Source organism: Prionailurus viverrinus, chromosome C1 (assembly GCF_022837055.1).
Source record: "Prionailurus viverrinus isolate Anna chromosome C1, UM_Priviv_1.0, whole genome shotgun sequence".
Taxonomy (NCBI): Eukaryota; Metazoa; Chordata; class Mammalia; order Carnivora; family Felidae; genus Prionailurus; species Prionailurus viverrinus.
In genome coordinates this window covers 187,283,665-187,306,678 of record NC_062568.1, presented here as the reverse complement: position 1 = coordinate 187,306,678, position 23,014 = coordinate 187,283,665, and the positions used below count along the sequence as shown (strand labels likewise).

At 37.5% G+C, this 23,014-nt stretch overlaps 1 protein-coding gene across 3 annotated transcripts in view; it reads right to left on the bottom strand.

Moving 5' to 3' along the window:
* KIAA0319L (KIAA0319 like) overlaps window positions 1-23,014 on the bottom strand; it is a 95,395-nt gene that overhangs the window by 36,056 nt on the left and 36,325 nt on the right. For all 3 annotated transcript variants that reach the window (XM_047869062.1, XM_047869061.1, XM_047869063.1), the window contains exons 4-5: window positions 2,906-3,152; window positions 421-522 (exon numbers count right to left, since the gene is read on the bottom strand). In XM_047869062.1, the coding sequence (XP_047725018.1) occupies window positions 421-522; window positions 2,906-3,152 (349 nt within the window). The remainder of the gene's footprint in view (window positions 1-420; window positions 523-2,905; window positions 3,153-23,014) is intronic.

The window sequence follows — 23,014 nt, the reverse complement described above, 5'->3', positions numbered from 1 at the left end:
AACCTAGCCTAAGTTTCTTCCTCTTTCAGTGGGTACAACACAACCTCAGTTTAATGAGCATCAGCTATATGCTAGGCACAGACTGAAGCAAGTCTCTTGTATGCCATCTCATTTTGCCCTTAAAATAACCTCATAAAGTAGAAATTATCCTCATTTTACTAAGAAATAAATGGAAACTTAGAAATAATTTGCTTAAAACCACTCAGATAATGACTGGCTGAGCTGGGATCTGAATCAGGCTTGACATCAAAGCCCATGATCTCAAACACTACATTACACTGCCTCTCACATCAGATAAATATTTGTGCATGTGCACACTATATCCTGTTCTCACAGGTCTCTTGCAATGAGTAAATGAGTTAAGGTATGTAAATATCATTATAAATTAAAACATTATCCAAATGTAAGGGGATGTTTTACCTTCAAGTGGTTCTTGCAGAACAAATGCATTTAACTGAACTTCATTTTTAGGCAGGGTGATCTGGACACTCTTTCCAGCGGATACCACCAGCTCCTTTGTAACTAGAAACAAAGAAAATATACAGGACATAAGAAATTAGATCCAGACTATCTCATTTCTCTCCCTCCTTTGGGGCCCAATTTGTTTTATAAATAATATTCTGCTATTTCCTTTATTTCCTCATTATTTATCTACTTTCTAATCCCCTGAAATTTGATTCTGCCCCCACTTTTCTCCTGACAAAGATCTTTTGAGGTCATCAACAAATTGATCCTTAGCAAATCCAATAGTTCTTTCTCAACTCACATACTTTACTTCTGTGGCATCTAATAATGCTGACTGCCTCGTTATTAAAACTCTCAGTTATCATGACACCATATTGTTCTACTTTTATTCCTTGTTCTCTGAGTTTTTCTTCACTGTATTTTAACTAGTCTGTCCCTAAGCCCTCTTTATATAGTACTTTCCATAGAGTTCAATAATTAAAGTTCTACAGTGTCTCAAGGATCATCTTTATGCTAATAAATAACCTTCTAATAAAATACATCTGTAACATTCCTGGAAGAAATGCCAAATATTGATCATGAAGCTAACCTTAATAATTTCTTTCTATTCCAATTGCTACAACCATAGACTTAGGTTATTCCAAGAATCTTAACTGGTCTTCCCTCTGCTAACACTCCCCACTGTAATCTATTCTGTCTTCTTCAAATACTACCCCTACCATGTTACTCTCCTACTTAAGACCCCCCACTCCCACACCATGTTCGAGGCCAACTCCTAATCTGGCATTAGAGAACCATTATCATCTGATCACACCACCTCACCTTTCCTACCCAATTCTGCCTCAGCTGTATTCATTTTCCCTCTTGTGCTCCATACAAGACATGGTCTACTCTTGGGGACTTTGCTAATGTTACTTCCTTCAACTGGGCTATATGTTTTCTTTATTCTAAATCAGTACTTTGTTTCTAGCTTAAAGCCAGTCTTCTCTCCAAGAAATCTTCTCAGACCATTTCAGTTCAAACTTACCCATTTCCTGAACTACTTCAGCATTTCTGGAATACCCACATCAGCTAATAGCTATATACATACGCTCTTCATACTATTCAATAACTATCTCATACATGTCTAGGTTTCTCAACCTTGACATTACTGACATTTTGGACCAGATAACTCTTTGTTGTAGGGGGTGGGAGGAACTGTCCTACACACTGTAAGATGGTTAGCAGTATCCCAGGCCCCCACCCACTAGGTGTCAGTAGCAACCCTCCTCCATAATTGTAACAACCAAAAATATTTGCAGGTTATCGAGAACTACTATTATATAAATCTTATTTCTCTGACAATAATTGTCATTTGGCATGACACCTAGGAATTAGAGAGCTTAAAGCAAACAAATGGCTGGTCCATCCATATTTCAACACTGGGGGTCTTGAAACAAATGGCTGGTCCATCCATATTTCTTAGAAAACATGAAATTTGAGATTTATCTGCTTGAGAACACTGCACTTGGGGAGAAAGGAAATCTTCCTTATGGAAGTTTCAGCATTTAGACACCCTAAGAGGTTGAATAAGCATTCTCTGAAGTGACTTGCAGAAAGAGAAAGAAAGAAGAAAGAAAGAAAGAAAGAAAGAAAGAAAGAAAGAAAGAAAGAAAGAAAGAAAGAAAGAAAGAAAAGAGAAACCACTATACTCATAAAGAGTGTAATGGACAAAAATATAGCATTGCTCAAACCCTTCACAATTACACCAAAAATTACAGGCATTCTGCCTGAACACAAAAATTACTTTAATACCTCAGGATTGAAACCCCAAAATTTCATGTTATACCACCATGAAAGAAGACCCTAGGAAATCAAATATCAGCAAAAATTCATTTTCATTGGCTTGGCTTCACCCTGTTGCCTTTTCAGGGGATAAAGAATTAGTTTCCTTGATTAACCACTTCCTCCTAATACCTTAGAACAGCACTCATGAAGCACAGACTTGTTAAGGCAACACTCCTTATAAATTTCCTTCCTATGGGTTGCTTAAAAATAAAGATGCTGCTGAAATCAGAGAGACAAAGAACTGACGTACAATCAGACATTCAGAAGGCAAATAGGTACGTAGATCCAACAGTCTTCCCACTGGCTTCTGTTTGTTTGGTTCCTTGAACATTACTTAATTGAATCTTGTGCCTTTTAGTCCCCAACACAGTGGAATCTGGCTCTGGGCAAAAGAGCCTCATAAATTCTCATAGGCTGGGGCCTGCTGAGAAAAAGGATGGAGAGCCCCAAGTCCTATGATTACAGATACAATGACAGGATTATTATTTTTTCCCCCTAATCCACAGCACTTAAAAGTCATGCCTCCCTCCTTTTCTTGCAGTAAAGGGGACACTGTGATCAAACGCTCTACTTTTCATATCTTATCTCCAAGGACAGAAGCAAAGGGCCTCACCTGGGTATGGTGCCGAGGTGCTCTGGAAAGAGGCCTGGGGGGTAGGGGTAGCATAACTGTAGGAGGGAGCCACTGGCAGAGGGGTAACAATCTGGATTCTCCCAGGGCTTTTTATGTGCTGAGTGCTAGGCGTAGCACCAGGATCCTCTGATGTCTCAGGCTGGACTGACACATTCTTTGACCAACCAGGAGTCTCCGCAGTCAGGACTGTGGTTAAGGGACTGGAAATTACAATGGCCTTGTGGACCTAAAGAAATGCAAACATTCGCTTGAATAGGCAAAAGTTATACAGCCAGTTTTTAGGTTATGTCTCATAAAATAATTACATGTTAAATGTTTTTATGAAAAATGCAAAACTGTCAAAAATATTAAAGAAACTAATCTCGCCACCCAAACTGGTGTTCAAATGTTGTTGTCAGTCTTCCCAGTCTTTTTTACTATGCAAAGAGGTTTGCTTAAAACAAAATAGTCATAACCATTCTATGCATACTCTTTTACCTTCTTTTCTCAACATTTACATTAAATCTTTCTACAAATACTTCTTAAGCACTTATGGAACAGGGGCTGTGGATCCAAAATATAAATAAGACAGAATAGCTGTGCTCAACAAGTGCACGGTCTAGTGGGAGAGAGAACAAAAAACCTAACAAGCCAAAATGATAAATACACCTATAAAGGTTACACTGAGCCCAAAAAGCATGGTCTGAAGAGTACTTATCTCCTCTCTTGAAGAGGGAGCATGTGAAGGACAGTTTCAATAAATAAATAAAGGCTTTTTCTAGAGGACAGTCCTAAGCTGAGTTTAAAAAGGTAAACAGTTTTTTACTAGAGAAAAGCTGAGGGGAAAGAGAATATAGGTACAGGAAATGAGATTAGCATGGCTTGTGTCGGGAGCTGAGAGTCATAAGCAAAGTGAGAGGCAGGAAGTAATGGAGGATGAGCTGGAAAGACTGTCAAGAGCCAGACTAAAGAAGACACATGCTATTTTAAGGTGCCAGGTAGTGTTGAGCAATTACAGTGTTGTAGACAGGGAAATGACAAGGTCAGGTTTTTGTCTTAAATGGATCATTCAGGTTGCTGCATCATGTAAGGGTTTGAAGAACTAAGACAACAGCAGAAATACCACTTAGGAAGGTACTGCATTCATCCAAATGAGAAATGATGAGCGGCTACACAAAACTGGTGGTATGGATTTTTTTTAATCAACTGAATTGAAGTGTATTTTACAGAAAGTAAACTGCATGCTTTTAAAGTGTATAGGACTATGAGTTTTGACAAGGGTATATACCCAGGTAACCACAATCAAGAGAGAAACCATTTCCGTCAGCCCCAGAAGTTGGCTCATTCCCTTTGCAGTAAATTCCTGCCTCCACCCTCAGGCTCACGCAACCACTGATTTGTTTTCTGTCTCCATTGGTTAGTTTGGGCTTTCTTATATTCCATATAAAATGAATCTATTTCTGGTCACGTACTATTTTTGTTTCTGGCTGCTTTCACTCAACATATTTAAAAAAAATTTTTTTTAATGTTTTTATTTATTTTTGAAGGAGAGAGAGACAGAGCATGAGCAGGGGAGGAGCAGAGAGAGGGAGACACAGAACCCGAAGCAGGCTCCAGGCTCCAAGCTGTCAGCACAGAGCCTGACGTGGGGCTCGAACCCACCAACTGCGAGATCATGACCTGAGCCAAAGTCGGACGCTCAACCGACTGAGCCACCCAGGCACCCCTCACTCAACATATTTTAAAGATTCATCCATGTTATTGTGTGTATCAGTAATTCCTTCCTTTTTATTACTGAGTAATATACCATTCTAGAGATATACTAAAACTCATTTACCCATTCATCTATTGATAGAGATTGAAGCGGTTTTCAGTTCTCAGCTCTTATAAATAAATCTGCTATAAATGTTTGAATACCAAAGTTTCTGTTAACATGTGTTTTAGTTAATTTGGGGTAAATACTCAGAAGTCTTTATTGCGGGTTACATATAAGTGTATATTTAAGTTTATGAACTGTTATCTAAAGTGGCTACACCATTTTGCATTTCTACCAGCAATGTATGAGAGTTCCAGGTGCTCCACAACTTCACCACACTTGGTATTCTTGGTCTTTTTATTTTTCATCATTCTAGTAGTATCTCACTGTGATTTAATTTGCATTTTTTTGATGACTAATGAGGCTGAATATTTGTTTATGTGTTTACTGGCCAGTCATATGTTTTCTTTAGTGACATTCAAATCTTTGTCCATTTTTTACTTTATTAAGACATAACTGACATACAATAAACAGAACATATTTAAAGTGTACAATTTGACAAATTTTACTATATGCATACTTTGAAACCATCACCACAATCAAGATAATGAGCATATCCATCACTTCCAAAGATTCCTCATGCTCCTTTGTAATCCCTTGTCCCAACTCCCAGCCCCAAGCAACCACTGCTCTGCTTCTGTCACTGCAGATTAGTTTGCATCTTCTAGTATTTTATATGAACAGAATCACATTCTATGTACTCTTTGTCAGCTTCTTTCACCCAGCGAAATTATTTTGCTATTTGTCCACATTGTTGTCTGTATCAGTACCTTTTCCTTTATGATTGCTGAGCAACGCATATATTAATATACCACAATTTGTTTATTCATTCACCAATAGATGGACATATGGGCTGGTTCCAGTTTTTGCCTATTACAAATTGACTTGCTATAAATATTCCTCTATAAGTCTTTGTATGAACCATATATCCTTTCATTTCTCTTGTGTAAATATCTGCAGGTAGAATGCCTGGTCATAAGGGAGATACGCCTTTAACTTTAAAAAAACTACCAAACTATTTTCCAAAGTTGTATCATTATATAGTCCCACCACTGGTATGAGAATTCCAGTTGTTCTACAACCTTGACAGAAATTGGTTTTTTGTCTTTTTAATACGTCTTTTTAAGTTTAGACATTATGGAGGTGTGTAATGGCATCTTATTGTTGTTTTAATATCCATTTTCCCAATGATTAATAAGTATCTTTTCATGCACTTATTGGACACTTTTGTCCCAACACTGTATTGGATTGTATGAATTCTTTGATGGACTATCTGTTCAAATCCTTTGCTTTATTATTAGTTTTCTGATTAAGTTCAACAGCTCTTTATGTATTCTAGAATAAGAGCTTTGTTGGGTATTTAATTTGCAAATATGGTTTCCCAGTCTGTAGCTTGCCTTTTCATTTTTGTTACTGGTGTCTTTTAAATACCAAAAGTCTATAATTTTTTATTCTAATTTATCATTTTTTTTCTTTTATGGTTCATGCTTTTAGTGATATGAGTTTATTTATTTAATGACAAGATCACAAAAGGGTTCTCCTGTGTTTTCTTCTATAAGTTTTATAATTTGAGCTCTTACATTTAGGTCTATGATCCATATGAGATAATTTTTCTGTACAGTAGGAGGTAAGGGTCAATGTTCATGTTTTTTCATATCACTATCCAATTGTTCCAGCATCTATTTATTGAAAAGATTATCCTCTCCCCATGGACTTGCCTTGGCACATCAACTAACCATATTTGCGTGGGTCTATTTCTAGATGTTATTCTGTTTCACTAATTTAGTCTATCTTTACACCAATACTACTGCTTTGATGACTGCAGCTTTACACTAAGTCTTAAAGCTACAGAGTTTAAATCTTCCAACTCTGTTGTTTATTTTCAAGGTCGTTTTGACATTCTAAGTCCCAATCCATGAACATGATTGTACCAGTTTTCTAGGGCTGCCATAACAAATTACCACAAACTTAGTGGCCTAAAACAACAGAAACTTATTCTCTCATAGTTCTAGAAGCCAAAAGTTTGAAATCAAGACATTTGCAGGGCCACAATCCTACTGAAGGCCTTTGGGGAGACCTTCTTTGCCTCTTCCAACTCCCAGAGGCTCTTAGCATTTCTTGGCTTGTGGCAACATAACTTCAATCGCTATCTTCATCTTCACATGACTGTCTTCCTTGTGTCTCTCTGGGTCCAAATCTACCTTTGCTTCCTCATGAAAGGACACCAGGCATTGGATTTAGAGTCCACCCTAAATAAATAAAGAATGATTTTAACTTAAGATCCTTAACTAACTACATCTACAAATATCCTATTCCCAAATAAGGGCAAATACTGAGGTCCCAGGAGGACATTATTTTGAAGGGAACACTCTTACAACGCAGTATTATTTCTCCATTTATTTAGTTCTTTACTTTCAGCGATGTCTTACAGTTTTTGGTATCTAGCTCTTGCACATATTTTGTTAAATATATCCTTAAGTATTTTATGTTTTTGTATGCCATACATTTTTTTTTCTTAATGTTTATTTATTTAGAGAGAGAGACAGAGCATGCACGCAAGTGGAAGAGGGGCAGAGAGAGAAGGAGAGAGAATCCCAAGCAGGCTCCACACTGGCAGCCCAGAGCCCAACACGAGGCTCTATCTCACGAACCATGAGATCATGGCCTGAGATGAAATCAAGAGTCAGATGCTTAACCAACCAAGCCATCCAGGCACCCTGGATGCTATACATTTTTAAAAACTTCAATTTCCAAGTATTCATCACTAATATATAAACACAATTGATTTTTGTATATTGGTCTTATATCCTGATGCCGTTCTGAATTCCCTTAAATAGTTCCAGTAGTTTTTGTGTAGATTCCTTGGAATTTGGGGGGTACATGATTCTATCATCTGTGAATAAAGGCAGTTTTCCTTATCTCCAATCTGTATTCCTTTAATTTCTTTTTCTTGCATTATTACATTAGCTAGGACCTCCAGTACAATGCTGAGTAAAAGTGGCTAGAGCCACTATTTGCTGGGCAATGTTCATCTTGTTTTCCTTTGTATCTTTGAACACGGGTTCCTTTAACTTTTTAAGCATGTTTTTAACAGCACTGAAGTCTTGCTAAATCTGACAGCTGAGTCCTCTCAGAATTCACTTCTACTGATTACTTTTCTTTCCCTAAATATGGGTCATACTTTCCTGATTCTTTTTTTACATGTCTCATGACACCTGGTTGGAAACTGGAAATTTTAGATCATATACTGCAGCAATTCGGGATTCTATTTTATTTTTCTGATGGACTGTTGATTATTTTTAGTAACTTCTGTGTGCTTAAACTGAAGGATCAGACTCCCTCCACAGAATGTTGCAAGTGATACCTTTGCTCAGTTTTGTTTTGTTTTTTATTCTTATTTTTATTTTAGCCTGGCTTCCTAGGTGTTGCTCCTGTATCTGCATAGTTTAGCAGTCAGTCAATGATTTGGGCAGAGGTTACTCAAACACATTAAGCCCATAAACCTTCACCCTCTGCCAATCCATCTGTGTGTTCCTTGGGGAATGCACTGAAAGTTGCAGCCAATTCTCAAGTCTCCTTTGATTTTTAGCTTTTACCAGGTTCTCTTGGGTATCTTTGGGTTTCTCCGTTGACCAGGGATATGTGGAGAGCTTATCTTAGCCCTTTTATGGCTCTCTTATTTTTAAGATCTTCCCATTAAGTTTCTGGCAGGCCCACCACTCATCCCAGCAGGCACTGCAATCTCAGGCTAGCAAAGCTGTGGATTCTCTCCATTCATTCCCAGCTAAGTTTGCCACGTTCAGTTGTCAAAGCTATGAGTTTTAACCCTTTGCCCCAAGCCATGTCGAACCTCTAGAAAAGTGGCTAGTTTTCATGTCCAACCACACACGTAAAACTACATTTCTTGTCACCTGAGCTGGAGTGATGGAGGTAGACACTGATGGGGGAAGCCCCAGGAAGAAGACTACAGACACCCACTGTACTTGCTCAAAGCATTATCAGCTGAAATGCTTCTCAATTTGCTTCTGCCTCTATTATATTTTTAGTAGCCTGAAATATTTTTGACAATTCTGTTCTGTTTTATACGTATTTTTTCAATGAGAAAATTAGGGACCCTCTCATGATGCCATAAGTGGAAGTTCTCTACTCTCTATTTTCCCATTTTTAAAATCATTTACATTTCTTTTGAAATTCTTTAACTGTTCACTCACTAAAACCATTTTCCTTTAACTTCCATTAGTTTTCTGAACATACTTTGAAGTCTTTGAATACTAACTCCAATATCTGAATCAAACTAGAGTCTGTTTCCACTGACTGCTTTTACCTCCTGAGTGTGGGTCACTTTCTCCTCTGTCTTTGCATGTCCAACAGTTTCTGTTTGAATACTGGACATCTAATATATGCAGTGACTCTGGATTCTACTGTATTTTCATTGGGATTATTTACAGTATTTTTTTTTTCTAGTAGGCAAGTAACTTATCTGGACTTAGAACTGTAGACTTTGCTTCCTCTGCAATATGCAGCAACTGATATCTTTGTGTAATTCCCACAGCTGCTTTTTCTACCTGGTCCCCTGCAGGTGTTCTCGTTTAATCTGGTGATAACCAAAACAATTTTGCCATAGATTGTACCCAGAATTGGGGCCTGCTCTGTGCTTTCTTAACTTCATGAGGTTATTCCGTAAATTTTTTCAGCCTTAGACTCTGTACTTGGACTCCCTAAGTCAGTAAGACTTCAGATTTCTGCCACCTGAGCTATATATCGTTGAGGAATGCACTCAGTTAAACTCACAGAACTCACTTTGCATTACATTCTGTCTTTCAAAGACAGAACTCTGCCTCTCTGATCTCTGCCTGCTTTATTACCATGCCCTCTGGAATCTTCCTATGTAGGTGTAGTTTAGAGGTTCAGCCAGGGATTTTAGTAGAGTTTATTGTCAGGTTATGGATTTCACCATCTTCTGTGCTTTTCTTATTTTCCCCATAAATTTTCAGGGAATTTTTCTATCCTGAAATCTGTTCTTTGCCACCATAAGGAAATAAAACTAAAGTTTTCCACTGCCACTCTCCTCTGCTGTGGGGGTTAGCTAATGCCTTCAGGCAAAAATTTTAAAAAGCTGCAAACTCACAATTCTTATCACTTCCAGTTGCTGTTTTTTCAAGAATAAGCTCTCCTTTAGCTTCTGTCTGCTTTGGGATCCTTTCCAATTTCCTTAAATACATTTTTTTTTACATATTTTATAATTATTATCTGTGGGAGGATTCAGGAGACCACTTTACACTGCCACAATTACTGGAAATTCCTCCTGTGGGATGAATTTTAAAATATTAAGAATCTAATACTTGTGAAGCTGAAATGCATCAGGGGCTTGGGGGAAAGAATCTAAGATGAATCCCATGTTTCTAGCTTGAGTGGAGGGACTAACTATAGTGGTATCAAAAACTAAGATAGACTACAAAGGAGCAACTTTAAGAAAATAACAGGCAAGTTATGTTTTAGACATACTAAACCTGAGGTACAGCTGGGAAATTCAAAGCGACCCAGAGTTGGAATCAAGATCCCAAAGACAGCAACTGAAGCCATGGGAATACATAAGCTTGCCCAAGAAGAGCAAGTAAGGAAAGGAAACGAGGCTTAAAAATAGAATACTTGGGAATAACAATGCTCCTGTAATGAGGAAAAATATCAATTAATTAAAACTGACCCAGAAATAACAGAGAGAACAGAACTGGTAGACAAAGGTATTAAAATAATAATTATTATATTCCATATATTCAAGAAGCTATAGGAAAAAGTGCGTGACTTCATATATTAAGTAGTGACACGGAATTTTTTTTTTTTTTAGTTTTTTTAATGTTTATTTATTTTAGAGACAGAGAGAAAGAGAGTGAGTAGGGGAGAGGCACAAGAAGAGGGGGACAGAGAATTCAAAGCAGGCTCTGTGCTGTCAGCAGAGAGCCCGATGTGGGGCTCAAACTCACAAACTATGAGATCATGACCTGAGCCAGAGTCAGATGCTTAACCAACTAAGCCACCCAGGAGCCCCAGGAAGATATTTTTTTTAAAAGATCCAAATCAAGCTTCTAGAGATGAAGATTATAATGTGTAAGATGAAAAATACACTGTGGAGAATTTTGTGTTTGTGTGAGCCACTGCTGTGATTAAGTACAGACACATACATAAAATACATTGCAAAGATTAAATGGCACAGTAGACAATGCAGAAGAAAAGATAAGTAAACTTAAAGACATACTAACAGAAGTGATTTGAAATGAAACACGCAGAGAAAAGACTGAAAAGAAATGAACAAAGTAGCAGCAACTTGTAAAACAAATTCAAGTGACCAAAAACACTTTGGAGTTCTCAAAGGAAGGGGGGACAGTAAAATATTTGAAAAAAATAATAGTCAATAATGTCCAAATCTGATGAAAACTATAAACCCACACTTGAATATAAATTTGAGTTTATGCTCCAAGGATAAGAAACAGAAAGAAAACTACACCAAGGAATAACAATGGAATTACTTAAAACAGCGATAAAATCGTAAAAGCAGCCAGAGAAAAAAGACACATTATGTATAAAGGAAAGAAATATATAAAAATTACAGCCAACTTTTCAATGAAATAACATAAGCTAGAAGATATTGCCACAGTATCTTTAAAGTACTGTAGGCAGGGGCACCTGGGTGGCTCGGTCGGTTAGGTGTTCAACTCTCAATTTTGGCTCAGGTCATGATCTCACGGTTCGCAGGATCAAGCTCCATGTAGGGCTCTGCGCTGACATGGCAGAGCCTGCTTAGGGTTCTCTCTCTCTGGCCCTGCCCTGCTCTTTCTCTCTCAAATAAACCTTTTTTTAAAAAAGGTATTATAGGGTACCTGGGTGGCTCAGTCGATTAAGCATCCAATTTTGCCTCAGGTCATGATCTCAGGTTCGTGAGTTCAAGGCCCACATCAGGCTCTGTGCTGACAGCTCCAGCCATGCCAGAGCCTGCTTCAGATTCTGTGTCTCCCTCTCTCTCTGTCCCACCCCTGCTGACACTCTGTCTCTGTCTCCCTCAAAAATAAAAATAAACATTAAAAAATTTTTTTAATAAAAAAGGTACTATAAGCAAAAAAACAAAAACAAAAACAAAACAACCCTGCCAACTTAGATTTACTTAAACAGCAAAGGTATTTTTCAAAGATGAAGGTGAAATAAAGACTTTTCAGACATACAAAAGCTGAAAGAATTCATCACTACAAACCTACACCACAAGAAATGATAAAGAAAATCCTTCAAGACAAAGAAGATGATACCAAATGGAAACCTAGATCCACATAAAGTAATAAAGAGCACTGAAAATAGTAACTAATTGGTTATATATTTCTTCTTATTATTCAAATCTCTTTGGAAGGTAACTGGCTGTTTAAAACAAAAATAGTAGTAATAGATGCTATGGTTTATAACATGTGGAAGTAAAATGTATGACAACAATAGAGCAAAGGATGGAAAGAGAAAACAGAAGTGTCGTAAGGCCCTTACATTATATATGAACTAGTAAAATATCATTTGAATGTAGTTCTTGATAAGCTAATGATGTGAACTATAAACTCTATAGCAACCAGTAAAACTACATAACTATTATAACTATTAATCTTTTTATTGCTGCTGTAAAAAATTATATTAGCAGCCTAAACCATAAAAATGTATTATCTTACAGTTCTGCAGGATAATAATCCAGCACAGATCTCACTGGGGTAAGATTAAGGTGTTCACAGGGCTTTATTCCTTTTTGGAGGCTTTAGGAGAGAATCTGTTTCCTTGCTTTTCCCATTTTCTAGAAGCCATCTACTTTCTTTGGCTCATGGTCCCCTCTCTCCATTTTCAAAGCAAGCAATGTTACATCTCTCTATGTCTTTCTTCTATAGTTATATTATCCTCTTCCACATTTAAGGACTCTTGTGCATAAATTGGGCCTACCAAAAAATGCAAGATAATCTCCCTATTTTAAGGTCAGCTGTTTAATAACATTAATTCCATCTGCAACCCTACTTCCTCTTTGCTATGTAACATAACATAGTCACAGGTTCCTGAGAGTTGGACATTGGCCTCCTGTTCTGCCTATCACCACTAATAAATCAAGAAAAGCAGGTAAAATGGAATAAAAAATAGTTAATTTCAGGGAGAGCATAAAAATAGGGATAAAATGAACAAAAAACACATGGGACAAACACTAAATAAATACTAGGTAGTAGAATTTGACTCCAATCACATCAGTAGTCACATTAAATAGTCTACATATCTCAGTTAATCACCAGAGATTCTCAGACTGGAAAAAAAAGCAATATCCACCTATATGTAGCCTATAAAAAATACATTTTAAATATAAAAACACAAGTAAGTTAAAGGTAAAAACATGAAAAAAGATACATTATGCTAATACTAACCAAAAGAAAACCTGACTGGATATATCAATATCAGACAAAACAGATTTCAGAGCAAAGAATATTATCAAAGAAAAAGAAGATGATTTTATAATGATAAAAGGGCCAATTCACCAAGAGTATGTAACAATCCTAAACATTTACACAGCTAATAAAATTTTCAAAGTACATGAAGCAAAAGCTAATCTAACAGTGAGGAGAAACAGATATATCCACAAATATAGTGTGATATTTCATCACCTTTCTAAATAACTGATAGAAACTAACAGAAAATAAGTAAGGATATAGAAAATCTGAACAACAGTAACCAATTTGACCTATTTGACATTTATAGAACACTCACCCAACAATAATAGTAGGATACATATTCTTTTCAAATACACAATGAACATTTACCAAGACAGACCATTTTCTGAACCATAAAACAGGTCTCAATGCATTTAAAAGGATTTAAGTCATACAACATTCACAGACAGCAATGCATTAAAATTACATTAAATTACCAATCAATAAGACAACAATATCTGGAAGGCCCTCCCCCCCAATATTTGGATACCACATTACATACTTCTAAATAACCCAAGAGTCAAAGAAATAGTCAAAAAGGAAATTTAAAAGTATTCTGAACTGAATGAAACTGTAAAAACAAAATATCAAAACTTGTAGGATTCAGCTAAAGCAGTACTTAGAGGGAAATTTATAGCACTAAAATGCCTATGTTAGAAAAAAATCTGAATTAACGATTGAGATTATATCTTAAGAAACTAGAAAAAGAGCAAATGAAATCCAAATTATGAAGAAGAAATGAAATAATAGATTAGAGCAGAAATCAATAAAATAGAAAACCAATAGAGAAAAATGAATAAAACCAAAGATTCATTAAGAAAATCTAGTCAGTCTGATGCAGGGAGAGGGGGGGAGAAAGCGGAAGGGAACACAAATTACCAATATAATCACTACAGGTTCTACAGTTATTAGAAGGGCAATAAGGGAATATTATGAGCAACTTTATGCCAATAAGTTTGACTATTGGGACAAAATGCACAAATTACCTGAAAGACACAATCTGCCCAAGTTCACTCATGACAAACTATTATAGATAACCTAAATTGCTATGTATCTATTATATAGATGAATTTATAGTTTAAGATTTTCCTGCAAAGAACTCCAGGTCAAGATAGCTTCACTGGGGAATTATATTGAACATTTAACGAATAAATAGTACCGGTTCTACACTAACTTTTCCAAGAAACGAAAAGAGTTAAAACTTTCAGCTCATTTTATAAGGCCAGTATTTCTTTGATGTTAAAAATCACAGGCTAATATCCCTCGTGAATACAAATTCAAAATTCATAACGAAATTTTAGTAAACCAAACATAACAATATACAGAAAGGATAATATATTATGACTAAGTAGGTTTTATCTCAGCAACACAGGGTAATTTAATACTCAAAATCAATCAAGGTATTCACCATGTTAACACACTGAAAACAAAAACCCATATGATCATATCAATACATGTAAAAAAAAAAAAAGCATTTGACAAAACCCAACATTTATTCCTGATACAAATTCACATCAACACTTTCACCACTTTTATTCAACATTGTAGTAAAGGTTCTAGGCAGTGCAATAAGGCAAGAAAAAGAAGTAACAGGCATCCACATCAGAAAAGAAGTAAAATGGTCTTTATTCACAGACAACATGATTATAAATAGAGAAAATCCAATGGAATCTACAAAAAAGTTACTGGTATGATTAAGTGAGCTTAGCAAGGTTTCGGGATACAAGATCAATCTACAAAAAGTAATTATATTTCTACACACTAGCAACAAACAGAAACTGAATTTTTTTTATAGTTTCTTTCACGGAGCATTTTAGAAACTGAATTTTTTAAATGCCAATTATAATAGCACCAAAAGTATAAAATACTTAGAAGTAAGTGACAAAATATGTGCAAGATCTGTACCCTGAAAACAACACATTGCTGAGAGAAATTAACGATGATGTAAATAAAAAGAAAGATACACTGTGTTCATGGATCACTAGATCACTATTATTATTAGGCTATCAATTCTCTCCAAATTGATCTATAGCCCCAAGATAGTCCCAATAAAAATACCAGAAGGCTTTTTAAAAATAAATTGACAAGATGATTTTTTTGACAAAATGATTCTAAAATTTATATGGAAACATAATGGACCCAGAATAGCCAAAAATTTCTTTTTAAAATTTTTTATATGTTTATTTATTTTTGAGGGAGAGAGAGAGAAAGAGAGCATGTGAGTGGGGGAGGAGCAGAGAGAGGGAGACAGAAAATCCAAAGCAGGCTCCATGCCATCAGCTTAGCCCAACGTGGGGCTCAAACCCACGAACCCTGAAATCATGACCTGAGCCAAAGTCCAACGCTCAACCGAGCCACCCAGGCTTCCCCTAGCCAAAAAATTTCTGATAACAAAGAACAAAGCTGTAAGATTTACATAATCTGAATAAAAGACTTACTACAAAGCTGTCATTATCAAGACAGTGTGGTGTTGAAGTGCCTGGCTGGCTCAGTCGGTAGAGCAGGCGACTCTTGATCTCAGGGTCATGAATTCAAGCCCCACATTGGGCAAAGAACTTACTTAAAAAAAAGACAGGGTGGTGTTGATATAGACAATGTATCAATATAAACAAATAAAATGATGGAACCAAAAAGAGTCCAGAAATAGATTCATAAGTATATAGTTAACTGATTTTCAATAAAGTGAAAAGCAATTCAGTGGAGAAAGGATGCAAAAAATATGGTGCTACCACAACTGGATATTCATATGCTAAAAAACAAAACAAAACAAAACCCTTCCATCCACAGCTCCTACCATGCACAAAAACATTCTAGACCTGAACTTAAAAACTTAAAACTATAAAGCTTTCTCAAGTTAGGATAAAATCTTTCTAAAACACAATACCAAAAGCATGATCCATAAATTTAAAAAACTGACAAACTAGACATAATCAAAATTAATATCTGCTCTTCAAAAGACACTGCTAAGAGAATGAAAATACAAGCCACAGATTGAGAGAATATTTACAAATCAAATTTCTAATAAACGACATATATGCAGAATATGTATGTAAGAGGACAACCCAATTTTTAAAATGGGGAAAACTATAAACACGTTACCAAAAAATATATAAATGGCAAATAAGTACATGAAAAGATGTTCAACACCATCAGTCATGAAGAAAATGCAAAGAAAAGCCACAATGAGATACTATTAACACACCTATTACAATGTCTAACCATACAAAGTTTAGTGAGAAGGTGGAACACCTAGAACTTTCATACATTACAAATGGGAATGTAAAATGGTACAACTGCTTGGAAAAAGTTTGGCGGTTTCTTATAATATTAAATATATACCTACGATATGATGCAGCTATTCCACTCCCAGGTATTTATCCAAGAGAAATCAAAGTATATCCCCATACAAAGACTTTTACACAAATTTCCTAACAGCCTTATCTGCACCCAAAAATCTAGAAACAATTCAAATGTCCATCAACAGGTGAACAGATAAACAAATGATGTATCCATACAGTGGAACACTATTTAGCAATTAAAGGGAACCAACTACACACTATGTAGGATGTGACACATACTACAACAAGGATGAACATCAAAACATGATGCTAAGTGAAAGAAGCCAGACTCAAAAGACTACATATTGCATGGTTCATTTATATGAAAAGTCCAGACAAGGCAAATTTAAAGAGATTAGTGGATGCCTGGGGCTAAGAGTGGGAGTGGGGATGGCACAAGGGAAGTTTTTGGGGTGACAGAAATGTTAAACTGGATGGTGGTGATAATGCACAACTCTATGCTTAATAAAATCACAAAACTGTATGCTTACAAGGAGTGAGTTTTATGGCATCCTCAATAAAGTCGTTAAAAAGAGTACATAATGTATGATTCCATTTATATAAAAATTCTGGAAAATCTATAATAACCTAAAGCAGATCAGTGGTTGCCCTGGGGTAAGGGAGGGAGAAGGAAGGACAGATTATAAAGGGACAGGAGGAAACTTTGGGGCGTAACGGATATGTTCATTACCTTTTTTGTGGGGATGGTTTTATAGGTATATTTTTGTTAAAACAAATTATACACTTTAAACATGTACATACAGTTTATGTCAATTACACTTCAAGAAAGCTGTTTTTTAAAAGTATGGTATTCATATGGAACAAAAACGGACACTCAGATCAATGGAACAGAATAGAAATGGACTCACAAATGTACAGCCAACTAATCTTTGACTAAGCAGGAAAGAAGAGCCAATGGAATAGACAGTCTCTTCAGCAAGTGGGGCTGGGAAAACTGGACAGCGGCATGCAGAAAAATGAACCTGGACCACTTTCTTACACCATACACAAAAATAAACTCAAAATGGAAGAAAGACCTAAATGTAAGACAGGAAGCCATCAAAATCCTCAAGGAGAAAGCAGGCAAAAACCTCTTTGACCTTGGCCGCAGCAACTTCTTACTCAACATGTCTCCGGAGGCAAGGGAAACAAAAGCAAAAATGAACTATTGGGACCTACCTCATCAAAATAAAAAGCTTCTGCACAGCAAAGGAAACAATCAGCAAAGCTAAAAGGCAACCAACAGAATGGGAGAAGATATTTGCAAACGACATATCAGATAAAGGGTTAGTATCCAAAATCTATAAAGAACTTATCAAGCTCAACACCCAAAAAACAAATAATCCAGTGAAGAAATGGGCAAAGACATGAATAGACACTTCTCCAAAGAAGACATCCAGATGGCCAACCAACACATGAAAAAATGCTCAACATCACTCATCATCAGGGAAATACAAATCGAAACCACAATGAGATACCACCTCACACCTGTCCGAACGGCTAACATTAACAACTCAGGCAACAACAGATGTTGGTGAGGATGTGGAGAAAGGGGAACTCTTTTGCACTTCTGGTGGGAATGCAAACTGGTGCAGCCACTCTGGAAAACAGTATGGAGGTTCCTCAAAAAATTAAAAATAGAACTATCCTATGACGCAGCAATTGCACTGCTAGGTATTTATCCTAAGGACACAGGAGTGCGGTTTCGAAGGGGCACACGCACCCCAAAGTTTATAGCAGCACTATAGACAATAGCCAAAGTATGAAAAGAGCCCAAATGTCCATCGATGGATGAATGGATAAGGAAGATGTGGTATATATATACAATGGAGTATTACTCAGCAATCAAAAACAGTGAAATCTTGCCATTTGAAACTACATGGATGGAACTAGAGGGTATTAGGATAAGTGAGATTAATCAGAGAAAGACAAATATCATGACTTCACTCATATGAGGACTTTAAGACACAGAACAGATGAATATAAGGGAAGGGAAGCAAAAATAATATAAAACCAGGGAGGGGGACAAAACATAAGAGACTTTTAAATATGGAGAACAAACAGAGGGTTACTGGAGGAATTGTGGGATGGGGGATGGGCTAAATGGGTAAGGGGCAGATAAGGAATCTACTCCTGAAATCACTGTTGCACTATATGCTAATTTGGATGTAAATTAAAAAAATAAAATTAAAAAAATATATAAAAAAATAAAAAGTTAAAATAAATAAAAATTCCTTAAACTATAAAAAAAAAAAAGTATGGTATCCACAGAAGAGCAAGCATTCTGTGTGGCTGAAGTGGAAAGCAGAGGAAGTTGAGAAAAGCTATTCATATAACCAAAAATATATATATATTTTAATTTTTTTTAATGTTTTTATTTATTTTTGAGACAGAGAGAGACAGAGCATGAGCAGGGGAGGGGCAGAGAGAGAGGGAGACACAGAATCTGAGGCAGGCTCCAGGCTCTGAGCTGTCAGCACAGAGCCCAACGCGGGGCTCGAACTCACAAACCGTGAGATCATGACCTGAGCCGAAGTCAGACGCTTAACCAACTGAGCCACCCAGGCACCCCTAATCAAAAATATATTTTTAATGGCTGAACAACTTCAACTTTCCCCTTATTAGACAGACTGCTTCCATTTTTTAATTAAATAGCATCTTATCATTGTGTATGAAGCTCTTTCTTTATTTAGGAATTGCTGCTTTAGAACAGATTCCCAGAAATAGAAGAGTATAAATCCTTTTAAGCAAGGCAGGCAGATTTTTATTTTTAAAGAATTTGTTTATTATTTATTATTATTAAATTTTTAAAAAGCAGGAAGAGGAGATATGAAGCAAATCATTTTACTTCAGAAACTATGAAGTAATACTAAAAATTTGTAGAGGATGATATAGGGTCGAGATTTGGGTGAAATTTCCTTAGGCAATTTTTTTCTGGCACTTGACAGAAATAAAAACCAACCTAATTCTGAACTAACCGTAAGTCATATAATCATGCCCCAGGTGCATACACCTATTTCATCTTCAAAGAAGCTTTATTCAGAATGATGAGAGGCTTCTATTCACATTCTCTTTCGCCATTTCTCTCTCACTCCTTCTCCCACTTCTTCCTTCTGCTTTCTCCCCAGGTCTAGTTGGGACTGCCTTCCCCTCATCAAACAAGCCAGCCCAGTGATTAATATCATAATTCCAGACGACCCGAAAAACTTCCACCATGAGCTGTTTGGTTTTGAGTATCAGGAGCCTGCAGAACCCACACAGGATGTTCACACTTATCCAGGCCATATCATCACAGTCCAAGTAGGGGGCCCTCCTTGGTAATACGCATGCCACCCTGGTGACTACTTAATAAAAAAGAACGAATGGTTCATAGAAATTGAACTTTCAACACATTTTGATTTGAGACACAACTGTATTAAAATAAAACAAAAACTATCATTGTCATCAACAAAAAATCCTACTAGAAGACAGTCTTCCTACAATAGCAAAGCCAGTGGGGTTTAAAGACATACCAACCCAGTTCTCAGCAACTAAAGCTGAGGCTAGAGAACAGGGCAGGGTTTATTTTTGCAGCAGTTAGTTACAAAGTTATGTCTTCTCATAGTCTCCTTGGAGAAACTAAGACCACCATGAAGAGAGAAAGGGAGAGGGATGATAAGGGTGTTGGCTAAGAGATGGCTGGTTTTGAGACTTTCTTCCCAAGGCTCAAGGTGTGCCAATTAGCAACGCTCTATTAACCCATCCACACCCAAACCTTCACCACTGCCTGCATCCTAAGTTAACTTAGCAAAGTAGCCAACAGGGGCACCTGGCTGGATCAGTCAGTGGAGTGTGTGACTCTTGATCTCAGGGTTGTAGGTTCAAGCCTCATGTTGGGTATAGAGATTACTTAAAAAAAAAAAAAAAAAAAAAAACCTTAAAGTAGCCAACAAACACATTTTTTTTTAATTTTTTTTTTCAACGTTTATTTATTTTTGGGACAGAGAGAGACAGAGCATGAACAGGTGAGGGGCAGAGAGAGAGGGAGACACAGAATCGGAAACAGGCTCCAGGCTCTGAGCCATCAGCCCAGAGCCCGACGCGGGGCTCGAACTCACGGACCGCGAGATCGTGACCTGGCTGAAGTCGGACGCTTAACCGACTGCGCCACCCAGGCGCCCCCAACAAATACATTTTTAAATTCACTTCATATAGTGAAATAGATATAAAAAAAAAAAAAAAAAAAAAAGATAAGCTGATGAAAGAACCAGAAAATTTAGGAGATGAGAGGAGAAAGGGAGCAGTTAAGGGGGGAGGGGAGGAAAAAGGAAAGGGTATTCTAGTTCAGGCACTAATACTTTTGAGAAAAGAACAGTACAGTTGCAGGGATTTCTGCACACCAACACACAACAAGGGCACAGGCTACCCAGTTTTTCTTTCAATGCAATAAGCCAGTAATGTAAGGTTAGCATGGTGGTGGGGGAGGGGGCATTTAGTGCATATGTGTGCACCCAGACAGTACTAGAAGGGCCTTGGTCACTGAGGGGTAGCAAAGTCATACAACTTATCCAGGCCAGGGGGCTGGAAGGGGGCCTGAGGCTAAACAATTTTTGGTAAAAGTTATTGGCCTGTCCGCTGCCCAGATAACAGAGAATGAGAATCTGAGGGAAACTAGGCCTGGCCCTTAGGAATTCCAAATATGTCAGGAAATAATCGCCAGAAGAATAAATGAACCCTTGGCAAAAATTTCACAACCCTAAAGGATTATAGGGAAGATTTTTTAGTTTTTATTTTTTTAATGTTTATTTATTTTTGAGAGAGAGAGAGACAGAGTGCGAGTGGGGAGGTGCAGAGAGGGAGATACAGAACTCGAAGCAGGCTCCAGGCTCTGAGCTGTCAGCACAGAGCCTGACGCGGGGCTCAAACTCACGGACTCACAGACTGTGAGATCATGACCTGAGCCGAAGTTGGCCACCTAACCCACTGAGCCACCCAGGCACCCCAGGAGAGATTTTTTTTAAATCATAAAGAAGTTGGGGCACCTTGTTGGCTCAGTCAGTTAAATGTCTGACTTTGGCTCAGGTCACAATTTCACAGATAGTGAGCTCAAGCCCCACACTGGGCTCTGTGCTGACAGCTCAGAACCTGGAGCCTGTTTCAGATTCTGTGTTCCCTCTCTCTCTCTGTCCCTCCCCCTGCTCACACTTGGTCTCTTTCTCTCTCTCTCTCTCTCTCAAAAATAAGTAAACATTTAAAAAAATTTAACAAAAAAATAAAAAGTAAATAAAAATCAAAACAAAGTGATCAAGCAAAAAACCCTGAAAACCAAACCAAACCAAACCAAACCAAAACATGGGACAAAGGGAGACAGAACGGCCGGGTTTCGTACTCGGTTATGCAAGGCTCTTCTCTGTCGCTGCCCACACCCCACACCTCTATCTGCTGGTAAGATGTAGAGTCAGCACAAGAATTTTCCTCAGTAAAAACGGCAGCAGAGAGGTGCCCAAAGGCTTGACTCATTTATCCTCTCAGATATTTGTCCCACAGAAAGGCACTGGCTTACCGGGGATGAAATGATGGTGGTGGCAGAGAAAGGGGCGCCTCAGTTTTCCTAAAGCCAAACCTTCCATGTGGGGATACCTAACTGTACCTTCATTTCCTGGGCTCAGAGAACATTCCTCTCCTCGTTTCACAAAGCAGGCCTGGCAGCAATTAACTGCCAGTGGCTGAACTGCAATAAGCCTTCATTCTCCTCCTGCTGACAATTCAGAGACAATTCACCGCACAGAAAGGACACAGCACTTAAACCAAGCAGTACAAGCCTCTCCTTCTTTAAGGTGATAAAGGGGAATAAATTGGTGACATTCCTTTCCATTTTTGGAACTGCAAAAGGTCCACAATACCGGCTCTTAGATACAATATTTGTATGTCTCCAAAAGAATGAAGAATGCTACTAACAACCCAATGCCTTCACAGCTCTGCAGGCATTTCAGGCAAGACGAGAGCAATTTATGATACAATTTCTTACCACTTTGGATGCAGAGTTGCTTGACCTACCTTAATGCCAACAGTACAAACTAGAAACTAGTACTGCTAGCCAGCCATCCCTAATTAGAAGGAGAAGATCTGCAGCGTATACACTTCCTTCCCTTTCCCCAGTGCATTAAGCACAAGTTTGAGCTGCAAGTACTCTCCTAAAAGAAATGCCTACCAGTTAACTATTCTGAACGCGCAAGGTGATTCTACCACCCTTCCAGAACTATCCAAGGCCTCAAGCTCCTACGAATGGCATATAAGGTCAAACATAATGTCTGGAACTGAAGACTTCACTTTGCCCTATTATTTTACAATGCTTACAGTTCTCAGCAAGTGATGCCAACCTATATAAATGCCTCTGTGCAACATTGCACAAAGGCCCCCTCCTACTCTTGCGGCTCATAGTTCAAGTTCAATATTCCTCCCCCCCATGTCCACCCACTCTCTGTTT